Source organism: Phoca vitulina, unplaced genomic scaffold (assembly GCF_004348235.1).
Source record: "Phoca vitulina isolate PV1807 unplaced genomic scaffold, GSC_HSeal_1.0 scaffold4, whole genome shotgun sequence".
NCBI lineage: Eukaryota > Metazoa > Chordata > Mammalia > Carnivora > Phocidae > Phoca > Phoca vitulina.
Window position 1 is genome coordinate 13227157 of NW_022589707.1, and position 22064 is coordinate 13249220.

At 41.0% G+C, this 22064-nt stretch overlaps 1 protein-coding gene across 4 annotated transcripts in view; it reads left to right on the forward strand.

The window, feature by feature from the left end:
* CHCHD3 (coiled-coil-helix-coiled-coil-helix domain containing 3) overlaps positions 1-19010 on the forward strand; it is a 270756-nt gene extending 251746 nt beyond the window's left edge. For 2 of the 4 annotated variants that reach the window (XM_032401548.1, XM_032401550.1), the window contains 3 exons: positions 7409-7544; positions 16001-16067; positions 18263-19010. In XM_032401548.1, coding sequence (XP_032257439.1) covers positions 7409-7544; positions 16001-16024 — 160 coding nt within the window. In that variant the 3' untranslated portion in view covers positions 16025-16067; positions 18263-19010. The remainder of the gene's footprint in view (positions 1-7408; positions 7545-16000; positions 16068-18262) is intronic. The other 2 variants (XM_032401547.1, XM_032401549.1) reach the window with 1 other exon arrangement.
* Positions 19011-22064: the final 3054 nt, after the last annotated feature.

Below are 22064 nucleotides of genomic sequence, written 5' to 3' on the forward strand. Positions count from 1 at the left end.
CTTGTCTAAAACACTATATTCCGTTTCTGTCCTATCCAAAACCAGATCTCCGGATTTGTTTAGCACTATGTTTACAATTATATTACCTCTCAATCTCATTATAAGACATGTGCAATTTGTCTCTCCCCACCCCCATTAGACTTTGAGCTATCTGAAGGCAAAGATCATATCTTATTCAGACCCTATCATAGTGAATGGCATTTAATGAATGCTTAATAATATCTGTTACTGGAATAACAGAATGGATGAAAGAATGAATGAACCAGCCAACCCTCATATTTTCCATTCTTAGACCAATTTTAGTGAACATTCCAAAGTAACAGGATAGGGGAAATAGAAATCACTCATAAAGTCTGGGGGGCAAAATAAATTAACTTGTGTTGGCATAAGTTCAATGTATTATATATAGGTATACACATATTGTATGCGCAGGATTAACATTTTGTAAGTAGTTTAATTAAACAGTTACTTTACCAAATCAGGTGAGAGTAAATGCCATGCTTTTCTTTAGTTGTACTTATACTATTAATAATAATGCATTTCTTCACCTTGAAGCCTTATTTAGATATTTCAAATAAAAATAATTTGGTGTATTAAGATGGCTTGGTCTCGCTCACACAGTGATGTATCCCTTGGAGATTCACATTTAACATTTGGCCCTGGACATCTCTGCATTCCATGGCTTGTAGGTTTTTTAAGGGACAGAGAATGCTTCTGCAGATAGTATAGTTCTTATAAACAAGGGCCGCTTCAATGAACTGCGATTCTGTTTTGTTCCTACTGTGTGGATGCAGGAGGTGATGTTTCTAGTCAGGATTCTTGTGTAAACTGCTGTTGTCTCAGGCACTGCTAAAGCAAAGAGCCGCATTGTTAACCCACTAGTCCCTGTTTTTATTACAGCGTTATTACTTGGCATTTATTAAGCAATAACAATATTCCAAGCATCGTTAAGAAAGAAGGGGAGAAAGGGAAGGATGGCTTATACTTCTCTAAATTAAGGCTCACTCAGTGCAATATGTTAGCTCAAGCATTTCGCCTAATGAGAAGATTGTGTGAGTTTGAGAAAGCAACATCTCATGAGTCCTGGGTTGTTCCAAAGAAAGTGTGATCGGAAGTTGATTTGGGGTCCTTCCAGGTTGAGTTAATGTTGGCCTCATTTATGTTCTGTGTCCCTAAAGTCTGTATAATTATTGCCTCTTATTCCAGATACCTTTTATGTAAGTAAGAAATATTTTATCTCTCTTTTTGAGATGTATGCCTTGCTGCACATAGCCCAAATGTGTCAAGGGTACCATGATGTGGTAGAAAATGGAAATTAGCCAACTGATTGTTCTTCTCTGCCTCATACCTGATGCCTCACTTCACAAATCTTTTCAACCAAATAAATAACTATTTCTTGTCCAAGACATTATTACTTGGAGAAATTTTCTGGGGAAGTTTTTTTTTTTTTTACTAATATTAAGTGGCCATTAGTCTTTCTAGGTTACCAGATTTTAAGAAAATATTTATAAAACAAAAATGGTTTGGGCCCTTATTCTTTGGAGATACAGCAGAAGATGGCCCCATTTTTCTAAATCCAGATGCTTGTGGGGTGAGTCCATGTAGTAGAATCTTACTCAGGGTATGGTGAAGTTGGCAAGATGTCATGTGGTTCTCTGAAGAGTAGAGTAAGAGCAGTCTGCTCAGGAAGACAATGCAGACATCCGGGAGTCCCATAACGTCAGAGTGTAGTATTGTCCGCTGAGCCCCATGAGAAGGCAGAGTAGCCAGCCCCCACAAGCTTTCACCCGGTCACCTGTTAAGTTCCCACTCTCCTCCTACGTTTACCCTAATGTCCCCATCATTTCCAAGCACTCAATATTACTGAATAAGGAAGAAAAATATATTGCAAAATTGGAAAGCTTTTCACTCACCTTATATTCTGGTGTGTTGGTGTTCATCTGCTTGGGGTGTGTGAGGCCTGTTGGTCTAAGAACAGTGAATCTGTTATATAGAGCACTGCATTATTCATTTTATCTCGGATGGGTGACCAGAGGTCCTGTCTGTGTATTTTTCCAGGTATTAGGCCTTCTACGTGAGATGTTAATACCTGTAGGACTGGCAATGTTTTCCCCTCCCTTCCTTGCAGATAGGTCACCTTCCTCCTGTGGATCCAGATTATTGAGTTGTGATACTGACCTCTTTCTCCAAAATCAACCATAGATTAAAATTAAAAATTAAATATTAAAATATTTTCAGATGGATCTTGCTGTTTCAAGCCTTGGGTGTAGACGATAGAATTCTATAAACTCTGTTGTATCTCTAGCCAAAGCTGAGTTTTTCTTTAACAACACCCAGTTGAATCTGCGGGTTGAATGGTATGGCACTCATTGTGGGTAACGATCCACTCTCCAGCCTGATTGGTTCGTTGAACTGAGTGCTGGACCGGGTGTCCTCAAGGTCAGCGGTCCCTCCTCTGATAACGGGGGAGGCCTCTTGGCATTTTTTGTGTTGAGATGATAGACAACATCATAGCTCACATTCATCATTTTAGAAAATAAATGTAAAAAAAAAGTCCTCTGCTTTTATTTCAACTTTATTTTTTCAGATTTTATAGCAACATGTATATGGAGACAAGTTGAAACTAAGAAAGCAAGCAGCTTTTGGAGATGTTTGGCCTTTTAAGTGTAATTGAGTTGTCTTTCAGATTTTGCATTGTTAGAAAGAGGCTGTTTACATTTTATTCTGGAAACTATTATTAGGATATTGTAATTTAAGGTAAAATGAAAAAAGTTGAATAGACATACTTGAATTAATACTTTCTTCATTGATAATTGCATTTTATGATAGCTTTATTATAAATGATGAGTGGATTATTACATATTTTTAACTATTGGCAATGGGGTTGAGAGCTTTAGTTTTGTATTATAAAAGCAGAAATCCTGACTCCTGGGCTTAACATCTAATGAAATGTTTAATACAGAATAAAATTAAGAGTTTTTGCATTGTGCCATAGGAATTAGAGCTAAAGATTTAACTCCATGGCTGTGTTTTGTGCCTGCTTTTAATGTGGTAGATACCATTTTATGAGATCACCAGATCCCATGAAGGATGCATTGTCACAACCTGCTAAAAGAATCAGAATTATTTTAGCACCAGCCATTCTCATATCTATCCATCTACCCATCCATTCCTTCCCTGCCTCCCTTCCTTCCTTCCCTCTCCCTCTCTTCCCCTCTTCCCCTCTTCCCCTCTATCCCTCCCTCCCCTTCCCTCCCCCCCCCCCCCCCCCCCACCACCACCACTCTGTACTTACTGGTCCAGATACAGGGAAAGGGTCCTTTTTTGTGCACCTGTACTCCTAATGAATGATTTCTGTGTTCCCGAGAGTGTTAGGAATTTGTGGCGGCTGATTGTTATTACATGACTTCTTTAGCCTTCTGGTGGAGACTGGCATGAGGAGAGCTGCCTCCATATTTTCTTTCCTTCTCTGAAGTTACCTTATTATCCTTGCCATTTATATTAGCAGAACTAAAAAGATGGGTAAGTAGTTTCCTCGAAATATAAAGCTCAGACCCACATCAAAGAAGTTTCTCAGACATGAAGGTGGGGGAAGCAGCAGTGAAACCTGCAGATAGCTCGAAAACAGATGGCCGAGTATCAGGGTGTCACCGAGTCTGAAGAGGAGAGCTGAACACTGCCTATCTCAGCTTCAGTTTTACCGAAATGTTTTTATTTGTCTTTGACCCTTAATTCAACTTACAAGAAATTATCCCCAGGAAAGAATCAGAGACAACAGTAACAATTTATATCCATCTCCATGTTATTTTAAGCACTGAAAAATTAGAAACAGCCCAAATGTATTTCTGTATTCTTTTCTGGGTTTTTTTCTCCCCGGAGTTTCTACAATGGCCCTGTCAGTGTAATGAGCAAAATACTTGGATCTATTTTCTTAGCTGCCTTTTAAGTGAATATTTAGCATTAAACATTAGCAAAGATGGTTTCACCAGCTACAGAATGCCTTACCAGGAGTGATTTTATTCTCTGTTCAAGTCTTTGGCTTTCCAGTTCTCTCGCTGAATACAGTCATCAACCCCCTTGGTCCTCAGTGCCACTGTGGGGTGGAGTAGGAAAGGTGAAGGCAGCTGCTGGTGCTTGTGGGAGTGAGGGGAGGAGGAAGGGAACAGAGTGTAGAGTCCAGGAAGGAAAAGGAAAGTGAAGAGGGGCGTAGAGATACGTGGTGGGACCCATCAAAATCCCAGTCATTTCAAGTGACCACAAAACTGGGGTTTTTTTCTTGTTTTTCATCAATATATATTTTCAAGTATCGACTTTATTCCACCAATTCCTTTTTGCCAAGTATGTTTTTGGATTACTGTTCTATCTCTTCTCTATAACTGTTCCGAGTTCTCCAGATTTGTATTTCGTCTTTGTCTTACATTTCTCATTCACCAGTGCTTTTTTAATCTTATTTTCATGCAAAGACTAAACTGTTTAAATGTCTCTTGCAGCTAAGATTTAATTTTCCTTCTTAGGTATCTTGAAATTCTGCCCTCCTGTTATTTTTGCCTAGTAGTGGCTTTTTCCATCAGCAGGAAGGAAAGCAGTCAATAGAAATCAATTGCTGACTCAGTGGCTATATAGAGGGCTTACCATAATGCATATTGGAAATGCCTTTAAACCTTTTCCTGAATGGAAGGTGCCATGGCTTGTGTTTTATGGCCTTCTAATGGTGGACAGTAATCTCATTTAGCATTTTCCCAGAGTGAAAACAGTGCATTAGAGTAGCATAACAAGCATTGCGGATCAATACAGAGGCAGAGCTTTGCCCTTACAGATTAATCCAAGAAGAATGTACCAGAGTCTACTCCAGCAACTGGGAGACAATTATGCTGATTTCCACCCATTCCCCCCTTTTCTGCTATCTAATCATCAATACACATTGAAATGTATACAAAAAGGATTTCAGCAGGTGTGTGTGTGTGTGTGTGTGTGTGGACACACACACATAGACCAGACTAGCAGACAGGAAATCAAGGACCCTGGAAGTGAGCAGTATTGATTTGTGGTGATAAAAGTATATTTTGACACATTTCAAATCATAAATAACTCATGGACATTAACTTACATGACTAACAGCTCAACTCAGTAAATGTTTATATACAGCTTAAATTACTTCTTTCTAAGGAGTTCATAGTATTGGATGAATTATTCCATCACAAATAGTTTTTTAAAGAAAAAAAGAAACACCCTCTTCTTTATGATGTGTAGTATGTGGAAGCTCATTCTTTACAATCTTTTTCCTGAATGTTAATGGGGAAGAGCTGAAGAGAAGGTCGGGATTGTTCTTGTCTTCTTTCCCCATCCTCCTTCCTTTGCTTTTAAATCTAAGATATGGTAGAAGAATCGTGGTCCTCAGCACTAGGATAGAACATAACCCTGTTTTCCCATGAACAGTCCTAGGCATTAGTCATGTATTTGCTGGGTTCAGCTGACGTAATGCTTAATTATATTTTATTCAATATTTATCCAGATGTGTGTCTTGCTATAATCAGTAAGTTTGTGGTGTCTGTGCTTCTGCTTTTCGAAGCATAGCTAACTCCCCTTAGATGCTGATGTTCATGGAAGGGAATTAGGGAAATCCATGTCCAAAAAAATTCATAGACATAATGAACTTTGAAATCTTAGAGAGAATGGAAACTCCAGGGATTGGTTATAAATTCTGTTCTTAGGTATTTGGTAGAGCAGTAAGGTAGTGTTCAATGAAAAAGTAAAAGCGATGTAATGTAAAATTTGTGGGATTATTATTTATTTTTTTTCCCCTGTATGTCTACTTTCCTTAGAAGGTAGTAAGAAGTAAACTCCCTCAGGGACCAGTAACATGGTTTGCATTTCAGTTTTCTGTACAAGCAAAATATGTATTAGCTTAGTGTGTTGGATAAAAGTAATGAGACAAATCATCACCCAGGGGTTTCCTTATTGATGAGAAATATTCCCCCTATGTTCTCTAGGGTTTTTTTTTTTTTTAGAACCCATTTAATATAAAATAATGCTATTTCAAGATTACTACAGAAATAAAAAATTTAAATTGCAAAAAAAGAACTGATATGAAAGATTGGAAGCCTCTTGTACTAAATAAAACTAATTTGAAAAATATGAATTCCTAGATTAAAAGTGATAATATGTATTTTTTCTGTGTATGTTTGTTTAGTCCTTATAATTCAAGTTCCTCTACCATCTTAACAAGAATATTTCCTTTTCATTGGTATAATTCATTTGGTTGATTTTATTATCATTTTTCAAGTGTATATTTTAAGATTTTTGGAGGCATTTATGTTTGGTAGTGCATATTCACTGAAAGCAAATCTTAGCTAAAATCTGAGATTTGTAAGTATAATTAGTAAAATTTTAGCCCAGAAAATTTATAAATGTTTTTTCTCCACCCATTTGTATTCTCAGTAGGTTATTGCATGACTTCTATAACAGTCTTTACTTCTTGGGATTTGCCTCCTAGTAGATGTAGGCTAATAAATTACACCAGGTTATGGTGTAGTCAGTGTTAAGTGGAAGGTGAAAGAAGTGGTAGAAGAAGCTAATACAGGGTCAGTGGGGTCGCCAAAAAGAGAGTAGTAGACTCCACCCTCAATGGAGAGCTAGTGAAGCTGTCTAGAGAAGGTTACACTTCAATACTTAGCTCAAATATTGAAAGACGAGTACTTATTTTCTGGATATATAGGAATGGGTGGGAGTTTGGGTACAGGGCATGTCCAAGATCAAGAGCAGCATGAGCAAAAACATGAAGGGACATGTATAGATCAAACCCTGAAAGTGGTTTGGTCAGGCTGAAGCAATGTAGGGAATGAAGGCTGAAGAGTAGGTGGAAACCTGATCCAGAAGGACTTGCCTGGTTGACCTTGCATTTTGTTTAGAAAGCAGTAGGGAGAGATACGGTCTCAGTGTTAGAAAGAACCTTCTGGAAGGCAGGAGTAAAGAGGCAAAAACTAAAAGACAGATTAGTTTAGAGGGCTTTGCCTGATTCCAGGATAAAAGTGATTATGAATTAATGTAATGACAGTGAATATAGAGAAGGAGGACCAGACTGCATTATCTCGAACTTTGCAACCTGTTGGATGTGGGCATGAAAGAGAGAAGTTAGGGCTCTCAGGTTTTTGATTTGGCTGACTGGGCTGAAGAGTATTGGCACCATTCACCTGGTTTAGGTATAGGTTTGGTTGGGAATGTTACAGTGTCCGGAGAGGCTCATGGTGGTATCAATTACTGGAACTAATTTCATAGAAATCATTTTTAGAAACTTTTTTTCTACACTTGCAACATTTATATCTTATTTAATGTTTTACCTACTCTTTAGCCTTGATCTTCATTCTGATTGAAGACCGTTTGTCTCACTGGTTCCTGTTTTTGTTTGCAGGCGGTATGAGTTTCGTCCAGTCTGTGCTGATCTGCAGGCCAGAATTCTCCAGTGTTACCGCCAGAATTCCCAGCAGACCCTCGGCTGCTCCGCCCTGGCCAGCCAGTACATGCACTGCGTTCGTCAGGCCAAGCAGGTGGGTGCGCAGGCCCCGCTAACTGGGGCACCAGGAGAAAGCAAGCCCGGCATCGTGGGGCAGGGATAAGGACGGAAGAGCTTTATAAGCCAAACTAGTCGTGATCGTCAAAAATTGCCATAACAGGTCCGTTAGTTAGTAATCAGCTTCCGTCCAGCTGGTTGTGGGAAGAGCCCATATTCTCCTTGTGTGTAACTCCTTTACTTGCAGGAAAGACAAAGATTCTTACTAAAACAATATTTTTTTCCAGTTGCTTTGAACTTCTGTCCTTTATGATAATTGTGTCCTGAAGGCCATTGCCCCATATTTCTTGGCTAATACTCAAAGCCAGCAAAGAGGAAGGATACAAGTTAAGGGGCCAACAGCTTAGGGTCTGTAAGCAGCAAGCAGTTGTGCAGAGAGCCTGGTTTAGAAACGCAAAAAACAAACAAAGCTAAAACAAAAAGCCACCTTTCGAATTCCATTCAGTCTTCTACCAGTTGGTAGAGCCCACCGGATTGAGCAGGGAAAGTGAGGCCAGAGATGGGATTTAGGCAACACTTTCCATCACTTTTATGTACCGCAGCCATACTCTTCTTTTGACCCTCCCCCCCATTCCAGAATAATTCGATGTTCACAGGACAATGTGTTTTCTCTAATTCACGTGCTTTAGAAAGCTAATGATAAACCCTGAAGCAAATGATCAGTTCTGGCAGGTCACATAATTGCCTATCATTTAACTGACAACAGTTGGATGTAGGTTGTTCTGACAGACAGAAATTGTTGGAAACTTTGATTCTTTCTGCTGACAGACTCCCTAGAGTTCACCTTCTGACCCAACTAAATCTAGTGTTTGAGTTACACAGCATGCCTTTCTGCAGTCTAATTTGCTGTAGTTATAATAAAACCACTTAGTGTAAATTTCTAACACCATAAATTTCTGATATTTATGGGAGGGTTGGTATTGTCTGTGTAGCTGGAAAGTAACATCAACACTAGTAGAAAAAAACATAATCAAGATTTATTAAAAGCCCATGTTTTCTTTAAAAGCCTAGTGGCTTGGGGCACCTGGGTGGCTCAGTCATTAAGCGTCTGCCTTCGGCTCAGGTCATGATCCCAGGGTCGTGGGATCGAGCCCCGCATCGGGCTCCCTGCTCCGCGGGAAGCCTGCTTTTCCCTCTCCCACTCCCCCTGCTTGTGTTCCCTCTCTCACTGTGTCTCTGTCAAATAAATAAATAAAATCTTTAAAAAAAAAATAAAAAATAAAATAAAAGCCTAGTGGCTTGAGGCTTTTTTCTGTTTCTTGCTTGTAGCTCCAACTGTGTAATTCCTAGTAGCATGCCAGTGATTCTTTTCTTTAAAGGTCTTTGGTAGAAGTAACGTTGCTAATGTTTAGTACCTTTTATTTGTCAAAGACAGCTTCTGATATGCTCTTAACAAGCCCGAACCTTTAATACTGATACTAACTGCCGCACCTGGGACCTGCAAGCTGACTCATGGATTTTTCTAACTTGATATTAGTGCCAATTGAGGAGGGGGTAGTAGTTAGTGCAAAGAACGGCTGTGACAAAATGTATGTTTCTACACTGGCGTCTGACAAACATGCCTATTTGCACAATGTGATTTGTAACATTACTCAAGTGACAACTGCAAGGGTGTATGGAGTTTCAACTTCACCCTGACTATCTGGGTTGTGTTGAATTGTTTGCACCTAGCCCCATGCTATCAGTGGCATATATTTATAGAATAGAACAAAGTTACTTTGTAACAACATCAGATATGCCACACGGTGCAGTAGGGAGTTCAAATTGGGCAGATCTGCGTTTGTATTGAAGCTTTGTCTTTTACTAACTCTGTGACCTTGGGCATTGATTTTTCTCTCTGAATTAGGGTGATGTTATCCCCAGTGTTGTGGGGATTACATTTATATAAAGTATTTGGTAAATCTTATTTTTTCCTTCTTCCCTCAGTTGTGTTATTTCATTTTGAAACCACTAAATAGATCATCCCAAAGCACCAAATTATTACTAATGATTCCAAAAGAGGACCCCCCCCTGCCCCAATCTGCAACATAATTTAATATCCTTTCTGTGAAGTGTTTTGAGGTACCTGTTGTTTTCACAACTCTTATATTCAAATATTAGGGAGCATATAACACCAGGTAATAATACAAAGATAACTGTCCACAAAGTATTTTTACCCTAAGATGGGCAACGTTGTAATGGGCAAGAAAACAAGAAGCAATAATACCTTGTATTTCTATAGTACTTTAGATTTCCAGGTGATTTCACATCTATTCTCTTGCTTGTTTTTATGACAACCTGAGATGTAAATAGAGACGGTTTTATTTTCATGGTTTTACAGTTGAGAGACTTGAAACCCAGGGAAGTCATGATGGTCAATGTAACAACTAAACCAAGATATACCTACCATAAAAACAAAAAAATTAAGAATGGTGTTTGGTTTTTGAGTTGGGTGTGAGAAGAGACAGCCATTATCCACTAATACAGAAATAAGACAATGAGAGAAAATGTCAAGGATGATCATGAAGTGAAGAGAAAAACATGAATAACAAATTAAGTCGTAATGGAGACTAAAGGTAATAAATAGGGAGCTGGGATTATAAAGGCCATGGACAAAGGTGCAGCTCAGCAAAAAGGTGCTCTATTTTAAGACCACACCAAAATGGCCACAGGGGGTTAATACCAGCATTTCCTGAGCACTTTTACTCCATACCACGTTTCCCTTTTTCTCAGTGTGAAGTTTGTCTAACCTTGTGACCCGTGGCTCTGCCCATTGTTAGAAGGGGCTTCAGCGGTATAGTGGTTCTGATCGTCCATTGTAGCCGATCCTGACTGGTCAGCTTCCCTTTTGTGTTCCCTTGTTAAATCCAGAGAACCACCTAGACATGCTAATATGTAGAAAATGGTCAACATGACAACAACCCATTAGGTCATGTTGTCCATTTCCGGCATAGTGCAAGAGTTTTCCCCTTGGAATAATTCCAAGAACCAAATCCACTCCACTTTTAAATGACTCATAAGATTGGGCTTTCACTGGTTCCCTTGAGGCACTGTTCTATAGACTAATAGATTTTGCTGATTGGAAAATTTCCGGATATTCCTTAGCCTTATTTTTCCTTTCTTCATGCATTTACTCATATCAATCTTTCTTCAGCTATTCTTAAACAATTCCTCATGGGTTGATATGAGACATTTAGACTGTTACTTCTAGTATATTAAGTTATGTATTCTTCATAAGGGTAAAGAGGTAATAAATTGCTGTAATTATTATTTCTAAGACTTAAAAGCTACCGGCTAGCTGTATGAGGTGCGCCTTTTAAAAATGTAGGAGGACATCGATTGATAGACTGTGTCTTTTATTTCTCGTATCAGCTTAGCTTCATAGCTTTCTATAAACTCCCCAAGATTGAATTACGTGTTCTTACCATGATAACCTGATTCCTATTCAATCTTGGTTCACCTACCTTACAGGAGACTACAGAAGGTGGGAGAGAAATGGGAAGCCAGGGATATTTGCCGCTAGTGGACCAAAATGTGCCCAAATTTTCTGTATCAAAAGGAGGGGAAAGGATAGAGAAAGGGTCCCTCTCAGATCTGCATTGCTCCATTCTCTGGACACCCCACTGCCCTGATATTTTCTTGCAACATCTGGCTGCTTGGCGGGTAGCATGCTTAGGGGGCACCTCGAAGCGTTCCAGCTCTTTTCCCACCCCTGCCGCTGACAGCATGGTACAGAAGCTGGCTGGACCCTGGGCAAACATTCTTTGTTCCCTGGAAGGTAGAGTTTTGGGGAAATACTGTAGGTAACATTCCAATCTAGTCATGGTGACCTGGGTTTCAGTTTCTTCTTTGCTAAATTACGGGTTTGAACTAGGTGATCCCTGAGGGCCTTCCAGCTGTGATGCTGTGGGACTAATTCTACTTCCACGCATGAGAGCAAGAGTTTGTGTGCACAGGAACACAACGACGCACGTCTCTGAGCACATTTCAGTCAAGAGGCATCTCTAGTGTAGGCAGCAGCCCTGCTCTGGGGACCTCCAGCACTTGTGCCTCTGCCTCTTAGATTTTTCTGTCCTCCTTAAACTTGCACTTCTGGTTTTCCTGCATGTTGCCTGGCCTCCCACAGCTATATGGCCTTTCCTTGAAGCTGATGCTCCTGAGGCCCCAGGGAAGCCAAAGTGGCGGAATGAACTAGGAGGGGGTAAAAACAGTTTCTCCAAAGGCAGTGTACTGAGAAACAGCTGTCTCAGCGCTGCCTGGCAGAATGTAGCCTGCCAGCTAATAAACTCCATTAGAAAATGTAGGCTGTCTACCTCTAGCCAGCCCTAGGCTCCCCTGTTCTGCAGTGGCTTTCACCTATCCTCCATGGATCGTGGGTGGTAAGGGAGTGTAGAGACAGAGCAGGAAGCCAGGTCAGAAGAGCCAAGGAAAGCCTGGGACTAAAAGCAAGGGCCAGACCCAGGGGATGCCTAAGGACGGAGGTCAGTGTGGAGCCTGGAGTCAGATGACAGAGGCCAGTCAGGAGAAGGTAAACCATCATAGAAGTTTAAGTCAACAAGGGGGCAGTGGGTCAGTAGCCAAGTAAGCAGCTCAGTTAAAGGAAGGATCTAAACGAGGACATCTTGTAAGCGAGGCAGTGCCTACCTTAGGCCTGTGCTTCCTGCTGGTATCGTTGGGGAGATCAGAACGTCACCCCGTGGTAGTGGAGAGCGTGAGGTCAAGACCCTGGTAAATGAGGCTGGATCTTAATATGAGGTTACTTCAGCCCAATGCTAGTGCATTCAGTTCTTCATTTCCAAAATGGAAATGGTACTTCCAGTCCATGGGTAACCCCCAAAATAGAAAACCTGAACTAAGATCAGGGCATAGGGAGGGATTTCCTATGGCAGGAAGTGTCAGCCTTCTTAAGGACATTGCATTTTATCTCCCCTGTGACCTGGGTTTGTGTTAGACGACGTCTCAAATACCTCCCTGTTGTCTAAGTGTGAAGAAGGTCTAAAAACACAGTAGTCACCGTTGCTTTAGAAATCAGCATTCTTGAAAGAAAAACCCAGTGCCAGAACAAGCTGTATTTTATCATTGTTTTCAGATGAATTATAAATTACATCCAAATGATTGAACAGAGTCATAGGCTGTTAGAGCTAGACAGACCTTAGAGATCATGTGACCTAATCCCATCTTTTCACCTGGAAAAATTTGCAGTCACAAAGGGTCAGTGATCTGTTTATGGGACAGAGTCCAGACCAGAATAGCCCATTGCTGGTGCCAAACCCAGCGTGCTCTTTTCTTTAGTATCAGCTGTCAAACATGGGTGAACATCAGAATCAGCTGGGGAGCATATTTGAAATGCACACATCTGGCCCCATCCCTGGAGATTATGGTTCAGAAGGTCTAAGGTTGGACCTGGACATCTGAACTTTCAACAAATTTCCCAAGTAACTCTGTGCGCAGGAGTTTGACAGACATACTCTGGAGCCCATTGGCCTGACCTGGATTAGAGGTCTTCAAGCTTTCAGAGGCCCTGCTAAGTCTCTGTTTTCCCTTTTTGGGAGTTGAGGACCTGCCACTACCTGTCACCGCTTCTCGGGTCTGAGCCATCTGGCAGAGGTCTCATCAGACCGACCCTGGGAACTTGTTCCTATTTCAGCCTCAGGAACAAATTGGAGGAGGTCTTGGACCGAGGGCGGGAGCCCCTTAAAAAGAAGTTATTTTCTCCCCCTCCTGTTGCCTCCTTTGAAATTGTAGGTACCCCTGGGTGAGGAGCCATGCCTGGTTTTCATGGGTGGGAGGGAGGAAAGAGGTACTGAACCAAGGTAACGTGGTCCCCGGCCAGCTCACGATTGTGACTAACCCTCCCTTGGCTCTGCTCCTCCAGTCACCCTGTTTCCCTCTCCTGACTGACCACAGGGGCCCCTCTCTTTATGCGTTTGCTTCTGATGTCCACAGACGCCCACCTTCAGGGAGCACAGAGATAAATCAAGGTTAATATTCTGGGAAGACCTGTGGGAGCATATTTTTATTGTGTTCAAAGGCTTCTTTATCATCATCACCTAGTGACATTTATTAATGGCCCAGCTGGGCTGCTCATACTCAGGATGACACGTCCATGTTCCACAATAGATTTCCCGTCCTTCAGTGGGGTGGCCCTTCGGACTTGGAGTCACATCAAAGCAAACTGAATTCCAAACTTTTACATGTGTTATCAGTCTCTTCTATCTAGGGAACCCTCTGAGAGTAATCGTTGCTCTACGACATTTTCTTTTTTTTTTTTTTAATTTGGGTTTAATAGAAGAAATATTACAATGGTAATAGACTCCTTTTTCTTAATAGGCATTTCTTTTCTAGGGCTTATCCTTCAAGAGTTAGAGCTGCAATATGTTCGTGTTTTGTCTGTTATTGCAGCAAGTTGTGTAGACAGTTAATTACTTGTAATTTAATTTGAATATTACACAGAGCATTTGTCAGAGAAGGTATGAAACTAGATCCAGGCATAAAGCAGGGAGAATAGAGAACAGCACTGGCTGGCCAGGGAGAGACAGATCGAGAACACAGGAAGTTAGCTAATCAGATTTGCAGGTGGTCAGGAGTCATGCTTGGTGCACAGGCAAAGCTCTCTTTGTGCTCCTCCTAAATTGAATTTATTGATTACTTTTGCTTCTGTCAGTCCTCTCCTCATTGTGTCTTCACCACTCCCTTGTCTTTTACTCTCCCCACTTTTCATGTCCCTCCTTGGGAAAAATTCAGGTATACCCAAACACATTACCATTTCACTTCTCCCCCGTAAACCCTCCTGCTTCCATACTCAGCTTTGTTAGGGCTTTTGAAATCTTGGTGAGATGCTGGGTGAGCTCAGAGACAAGCACTCTGAATAGTATCTTAAAAAACAAAACAAAACCCAGGGTTGCCGTAATTCCTCTTCAATACATTGAGACATCCAGTAGCTGACACATGGCTCTGATAGTCAACCCCTTCAAGAAAGCTATAATTCAAAAATCAGTTGATGAGATTACTGTGGAACAAAAATATTTGAGGAAAACAGTGAAGATCATTTTAATAAATGGAAATGGCAGGCAGTCTGTGGTCTCCAGGGCCCCTGCTCTTGTCTGATACTGTGAGCCACCAGTCGTTCCTTCCTCGGTGGCCGGAATCAGAGAGAGACTAGAGGACGGAGCAGTACGGATGCCTGAGCCATTCTCTCCTTTTGGCAATTTACCCAGCTGTTCATAAAGGGTTTCTGCAGGCCCCTTATATGTGAATGATGAGCAAATGCAAGGAATTTCTTTCTCCACATTAAGATTAAGTGTTAGCAGTTCCTTAAATGAAGGAAGCAATTTTTTATAACTTGCAGATCTTCTCCCTGATTCTTCGGGGAATTTCCTATGTTAATTTATGCGGTGTTAAATTTATACAGTGTTGAAATTCAGCCCCAAAGCAGCTACTTACAGAACCGATACAGAGACTGTGGGAGAACCTATAAGGTGACACTAAATGACACAGACCTTTCCAGGCCTCAGCATCCCTCCAGCCAAAGGTCGTTGGGCCTAGGTTTTGAGCAGGTTTTATTGCATAGTTAGAATAGTAATAACAGAGTGTTTTGCCAATCTTTTTTTTTTTTTATTCAACTTGATGTATTTATTAATGTCTTTGACTGAGTGAAGAGGTTTTGTATCACCTCTGCCACCCTTTGGTGGCAACTGAGTGCAGTTTACAACATGGGTATAGACTGGCCTGGAGCCTTCCCTTGTTCCTGTGTCTTCAAGGAGCCCCCGTGCATTAGCTGAACTGTTGTGCTATCTTTGAAAATCAGAATTTTAATACATATAGCGGGCTATTCTGTGAATGTCGTGATTTCTCTGTGTTTTATATTTGCTCAAAAGTGTTCTGTTAGTCTTTTCATTAGACTGGCCCGCTGATCTTTAAACCAGCCAGGGCCTAGCTTGTCTCTCTCAAAGATTAAAGAGAGTCTCATACTCTTAACATTATATAATCTGGCTGGAAAATTACCCTTACATATTTGGTTGGGGTTACAGAAAGAAGAATAGTAAAAAGATTCCCTAGACTCTCAAAAAAACACTTTTTATTGCTTTAATTATATTGTGGTCACTATAGATTATTTTGCAACACGTGACACATAGCTATCATAACCATAGGACCTAAGCTATAGAATAAGGCACAGCCATGTAATCTTGATCAGGCAGATAATAGCTTAAAGTTCCCATTGGTATGTTGAAGAAAGTAGTGAGTGTATTAACTCCCAAAATGCAAAATGGCATCACTCAAAGAGTTATAATTTTCTTTAGTAACTAAATGCCTTTAAATGGGCCAAGTATAAATCTACTTTATACTGACTTCTATTTTGTATTAACATATAATGTTGTGGTGAGATTGTCTATATGTCTGGAATTCATCGTTTCCTGTCCAAATAACTGGACACACGGTTGTTGTCTCACACAGATCAAGCCACAAGAGGATAAATGAGACACTATGATACTGGGACATTGTCTGGTCTGACTCTTACATCGTAGGTGCTCAATTTTTATTTTTTCCAACAAATACAGAGCATATGTGAATGATGGGTTTGAGAGAAATCTCACATTGTGGTGTTTGTTCTGTTAAGACAGCTCTGCTGAGCGAAGTCTTCTGCTTTACCTGCTTTGTCTTTCCTTTTTTCTCTAGATGCACCTGGGTTTTCTAATTTACTTCCTCCTTGAGTGTATCATCTTTTGTGACCATTTCTGTATGTGTTCTCTCTAAACTAGTTTGCCTGCTTTTATATCTGGTCTTTTGTGCCCTGTGTACATAGACTTCTTAGTAGCTTATAATCATGGATAAGTTAGGATATCTACCTATCCTGTGCTTTGTGACCCAGCATGCTCTCTTATTTGTCCTTCCACTCTTTCTGTTCTGCCCTATTATTTCAATCATTTTTCTTTATCTTTGGCTTTAAACCTTTCTCTAAAGACTGTTGACATCTCTTCCCAAGGCTGTAACTTCCTTCTAGATATTTCCATCTGGGATTTCTTATACACCCAAAATTTAAGTCCTTTCCCTCATTCCCAAGCTGACTCTTCCCCCTGACTTTTCCATGACACCACCATTCTCCCTGTCACTGAGGATCACCATACCTTAGGTCTCACCATCTCTATGTTTCTAGCCAGGTCTTTTATGGCTCTATTTCTCATTCCCACCCTTGACTCCTAATCTGCCTCTGCCCTGGTCTTCTTGCCTCCAGACTCTCATCTATTAGATCCGTTATGCCAAGGAAGAAGGGTAACCTTCCTAAATGACATTTCCCTGTTTAAAGACATATGTTGGATTCCCAAGTTTTTTCCAGAGGCCAACAGTTTTTTTCCAGAAAGCCAATGGGCTTTCACTCTGGGCCCTTTGGACACTCTTTTCCTTGGTACATCCTTGGTACACCCTTTCCTCCAGTTAGGCTGGTCTTTCTCCTCTGCCCCCCATACATACCGGGATTGCTCCTACCTCTGAATCTTTGCCGCTGCTTCCTGCCCTCACCCCTCCTCAGCCCGCTCCTGGTCCTTCTGTCTAGATTCTGAAAGACTCAGAGAGATGGTCTGCAAGGTCCTATTAGGAGCCTCCTCTGACCACTCCAGTTTTATAGAGTTCTCTTCCTCTGAACGAGTTAGAACAACTCCTCTTTTGAACTATTACCTTCTCTGGAAGGATACCCAAGAAACTGGGAAACAGAAAGGAGGAAAAAATTTACTTTTTTCCTCTATATTCTTTTGTTTATCTTGAATTTTATACTGTATGTATTACTTATTCAGTAAAATTAATTTTTAGCATGTATTTAGCAAGTATTTTTTAAAAATAGCTAATTACTACATTATATTATGCCTTAATTCTCCACGGGCCTGTGTATTGGTTTCCCCATAGCACCTCACTCACTACAATGATTACCTAGTAAGAGCTCAGTTTAAGAGCTGGGTGAATAAATGGCTGGAAGGGTGTGAACAGATGAACTATAGGCAACCTTGGGCCTGACCTAGCTGCCTCATCCTGAATAATTTCAAAACTAAAGGGGAAAGCATGACTTTTGTCTTTTAAAGATTCCTGAGAATGGAGAGAATATATCCCCTGCCCCGGCTAGTTACAGAGTTTTACTCTGATAGTTGAGAACTCTTCCTGTTTACCCCCCCACACATACCCTCAGTCACAAAAATAAAGCAATTTCAGAATAGATACTTATCTTTGTAGCTCCATCCAGCATTACAAGCTCATGAACATCTGTGTTCTGCCTGGAGTGGGCAGAGGTTTCTGGGAGAGATTCTTGCCCTCTCGGAGCCTTTGGGATTTAACCTCTACTCCACCCCACCCCCCCACCCCTGTTGCCATGACAATAGCTTCACCCCAGTCCCTGTGGCTACCAGAAATACTCCCACACATTTCCAAATGCCCCTGGTAGAGAGAGAGCACACATGTCCACACCCCTCAATGATCCAGGCCATGCTCACTCTTGAGTTCAGCTTGGTATGGTGGCGGGGTGGGGGTGGGGTCATTTGGAGATTATACATGATTAAGCAGTGGTGTTCATTAAAAGTAATAATATTTTGAGACCAAGAAGCGCATACACCTTGTTTTATGTGTTTTTGAGTAGATCTTTGAAAAGTAATACAAATGGTACTAAATAGTTATTGCCATTTTGGGGATCCCTCCTTCTGCTGGTAAAACTCATGTTTCCTTTTTCTCTTGCAGAGCATGCTTGAGAAGGGAGGATAAAGTCAACTTTTAGAACAAGCAGAACTCCTCAACGTTAATTCCAGAGGCGGAACATTTTTTTTTTTTTTCCTAGTAAGAAAGTAACCCATTTAAGGAGAAGACGATTAAAGAGAAGCACCAAAGAGCAGATTCAGCTGAAGCATATCCCAGTTGATCAACTGCAGTTTGAAAAGCCAAGGCCTAGATCAGGTATCAGCCAGCAAGGACACACTGCAGTGTTAGTCAACCCTGTTCATGATGATTAAAAGAGAAAGGCAGACCTTTCTACCTTTAAATTTTAACTTTCAATTCAGCTTTCTCTTCTCACCAAGCTCCAGGGTTGGGTGAATCTTCATTCCAGCAGAGCTGGGGTTGGGGGTTGGGATGGGGGCTAAGGTAATTGGAGCGGGGCGGGGAGAGGGCACCAAACCTCCATCTCAGCCCAGCAGTGCTGGGTGCAATCGTCTAGGCTCTGGTGTTTTGGTTTTCTCTTTTGCTTTTCTCCCTTGACTATATAAGAGCTACTTCATTTTAACTTATTATGGTGATCATATAAGTAAGACAAAAAGGAGAGAAAAATGTACCTCTTTTACTGGAATAATGTTTATGATTACAAGTGAAATAAGGCATTTTTTATCAACATAAAGGCAACCTTGGCTTATACCACCTCTTCTCGATCATGAATACTGACATCTTTACTGCACTCACTATTAATAATAAATATATTTTCCGAAGAAGACTGGCATTGCAGCCTGGGGCCTCGTGTATTCCTTTCGTTGGGTTAGATGGTTATGCATATGGAAATTGAGTTGATTTATATTTGCACATGGGCCGTACCTTTCTTCTAAAAAGCTCCAGAGCACTTTGCAGAGCCTCAGATAGGCAAGAGATACTTAGAACTTGCCTCCCAGCTAGGTAGGATTCCGTAAGATCTCTACAAATTGACTGAACCTTTCTGTCTTTGGGATGACTTAAGTCGCCCTGCCTGGGGCAAGAACTAGATTAGATAAGCTTGGTTAGGAATGTATGATTATGCAGTACTACGAAAATGTTAAAAAAAAAACAAACAAAAAAACCCTTGCAGTTTTTCCTCTTTCCAATTTCATTGAAATTTCTTGGTTATAACTTATTTTTCTACCAGAGGATTGGTGCTTCAGCCCTTGATTTTGGTAAGTTGGAAGTTAGCATTTACACTAAAGCTGAATGGAAAGTTCTTCCTGGGATATACATGGAGAAGAAAATGCCAGTGCTCTGTGATGTCATCTAAATAGCTTCTGTCATGTAGAAGTTTTATTCCATTTTTATTTTGATACACACAGAGAGAGAATTTAGCAAAATGATTAAGAATACAGGCTTTGGAATAAGGAGTATCTGTATTCAGATTGTGTCTCTGCTTCTTACCAACTTGGGACTAACAAGTCACCTAACAATACTGATCTTCTCATTCTTCAACCGTAAATAGATGGAAAATTGAAGAACCTGCCTTGTAGTCTTCCAGCGAAGAGTCAAAATGCTTTCTACATACATCCAGTCAGGCCCAGTATATGATGTTGTTGGTTTGTGTGATCATTCAGTAAACTGGTATTTGGAGTTGGGGGTATGGAAAGAATATCCACATACCCAGATTACTTTTTACTTTAGAGGAATCAGGATGAACTTGTGCTTGGAAATTTCAACCAATCCCTGTATATGTAAGTGTGGCTTCTTAATTCCTGAGCTGGCTCTGTTTGAATGGCATCTACCTGTACCCTTATGGACACACCTGTGGACCTGGTGTTGATTCTGAGTGACGTTGGTGATTGTCCTTCCATAATTAACCGAGAGGCCCTGTGATTACTATTTAATGAAGGTTTTTTTGTTTTTGTCTTTGTTTTTTAATGGTGCAAAATAAGCTGAGCTCTCTTAAATGTGAATGAAGGAAGCAAGGTAACTTGAGCAGCACATTTGGCCACCGTCAGGATGGCATCCAGGTAACTGCCTGGGAGAAATAATAGGTACACAAAAACAAGTGTTTACGCGGTGACTTGCTGTAGTGTTTGCAAATCAGCTAACTCACAAATTCCCTCCTATACTGTTTTGTTTTGCAGTTGAGAGCCAAGAACTTGGCACATCCCAGGCTGCCAGTCTTTTCGCTGGCAGAGAAATGCAGCACTGGAAGCATCAGGCGTTTCAAGCTGGTTAGATACATGAGAATGGGAGGGTGGTTTGTCAGGTTATTAATTTATCATTCTGATAAACATGATGGGTATGAGGGGAAAGACAGCACTTTGGGGGAAGTAAAAGGGTGAGATGGTGCCTTTTCTCCACCTTTGGAGACCTCACTGTTGACTACATCACTGCTCTCTTCAGATCACTGTTGACTCTAGGACAGCTGCCTGGGAATAACGTTGTGATTTATGAGTCTCATGGGAGTGACGTTCTCTGATCAGTTTCTCCATGAAGTAGAGCAGACCTTGAACCACAATAGATTAGCTCTTGAAACCCAGAAGAATAAAGTATTCTGAAAGCTGGTCACACTAAGCAAATGTCTGGGGAACTTCTAGAAGACAGCTGGGTCAGACCAGTACAAAGTCTTCTCTGAAAAGTCAGTAATTTATTACAGAAGACTTGCTAACATGTGATGGTTTAAAAAATTATTGGCTAATCATTATTAATAGCAAATGTGGAGTGCTAAAAGCCAGATGCTTGTGGCCTGCTGGTCAACCAATGAGACTCTGTAGCAGCTCTGAGTTGTATTTTACTTAGAACTGAATAAGCAGCCAGATGGCCTTAGCTTCTCTGGCTTAGGAGCTGGGAACCTGTGGTTCTTAGCTTGATATTTTTCAGCCCACATGTATAACTGCTTTTGCCAGAAACCCACAGGATAATTCTCTTTCCCCCATTTCGGTGAGCCATAGGATCTGACCCTTTCAAGATTTAAGAATTAGAGCAGATGAAGAACAATTGAAAGGGTAGCAGTAACTTACTGTGATTCAGACCAAGTGAACTGAAAACCAGGAGTCTGTTTTGAGTTAATATTCTTGAAAAGCTAATACTTTGAATGAATGAGTTAATAATACATTTGTTTTCTGTCACTGCTCTGTTCTACTCCCCCAGGTCTTCATCCATTTCTTTGCTTCCCCCCCTCTGTCTTTCCCATCTGTTTCTCCTCTTCTAGCTTCTTCTGTCTGTTTAAACTTCTCTCATCCTACTTGGCCTTTTAGGGCCGGCTCCTGGGAGGTATTATTACAGGGTGCTGAGAGCATTATCTTGCGTACAGAATCTTGGACTCTTACTCTGGTTCTGCTGCTCTTGCCAATTGGTACAAGTCCCTTCTCAGGTTTCTCACTGTAACTTCTCTTTTGTATATATATGTTTTATATTTCATGCTATATGCTCGCTCTCTCCAGGTTTTTCCAGGCTTAGTATTGCTGGCAGGACCACGCCCCCTCCCCCCAGCTGATTGCTTTAGTAAAGTCATCCAAAACAAAGAATCTTCCACTTTTCCTATCAGTTGTTTTGAACCTTCCAAATAGACCCACAGACTTATTATTGTTTTGAAGTAAGCTCAACTCCCAATGTGGCGCTCGAACTCATGACCCCGAAGATCAAGAGTCACATGCTGTAGCGACTGAGCCAGCCAGACACCCCAGACCCACAGCATTCTTTTTTTTTAATTTTATTTATTTATTTGAGAGACAGAGACAGAGACAGCAAGAGAGAGCGCAAGGAAGGAGGAGAGGGAGAAGCAGGCCCCCCGCTGAGCAGGGAGCCCGACGCGGGACTTGATCCCAGGACCCTGGGATTGCTATCTGAGCCA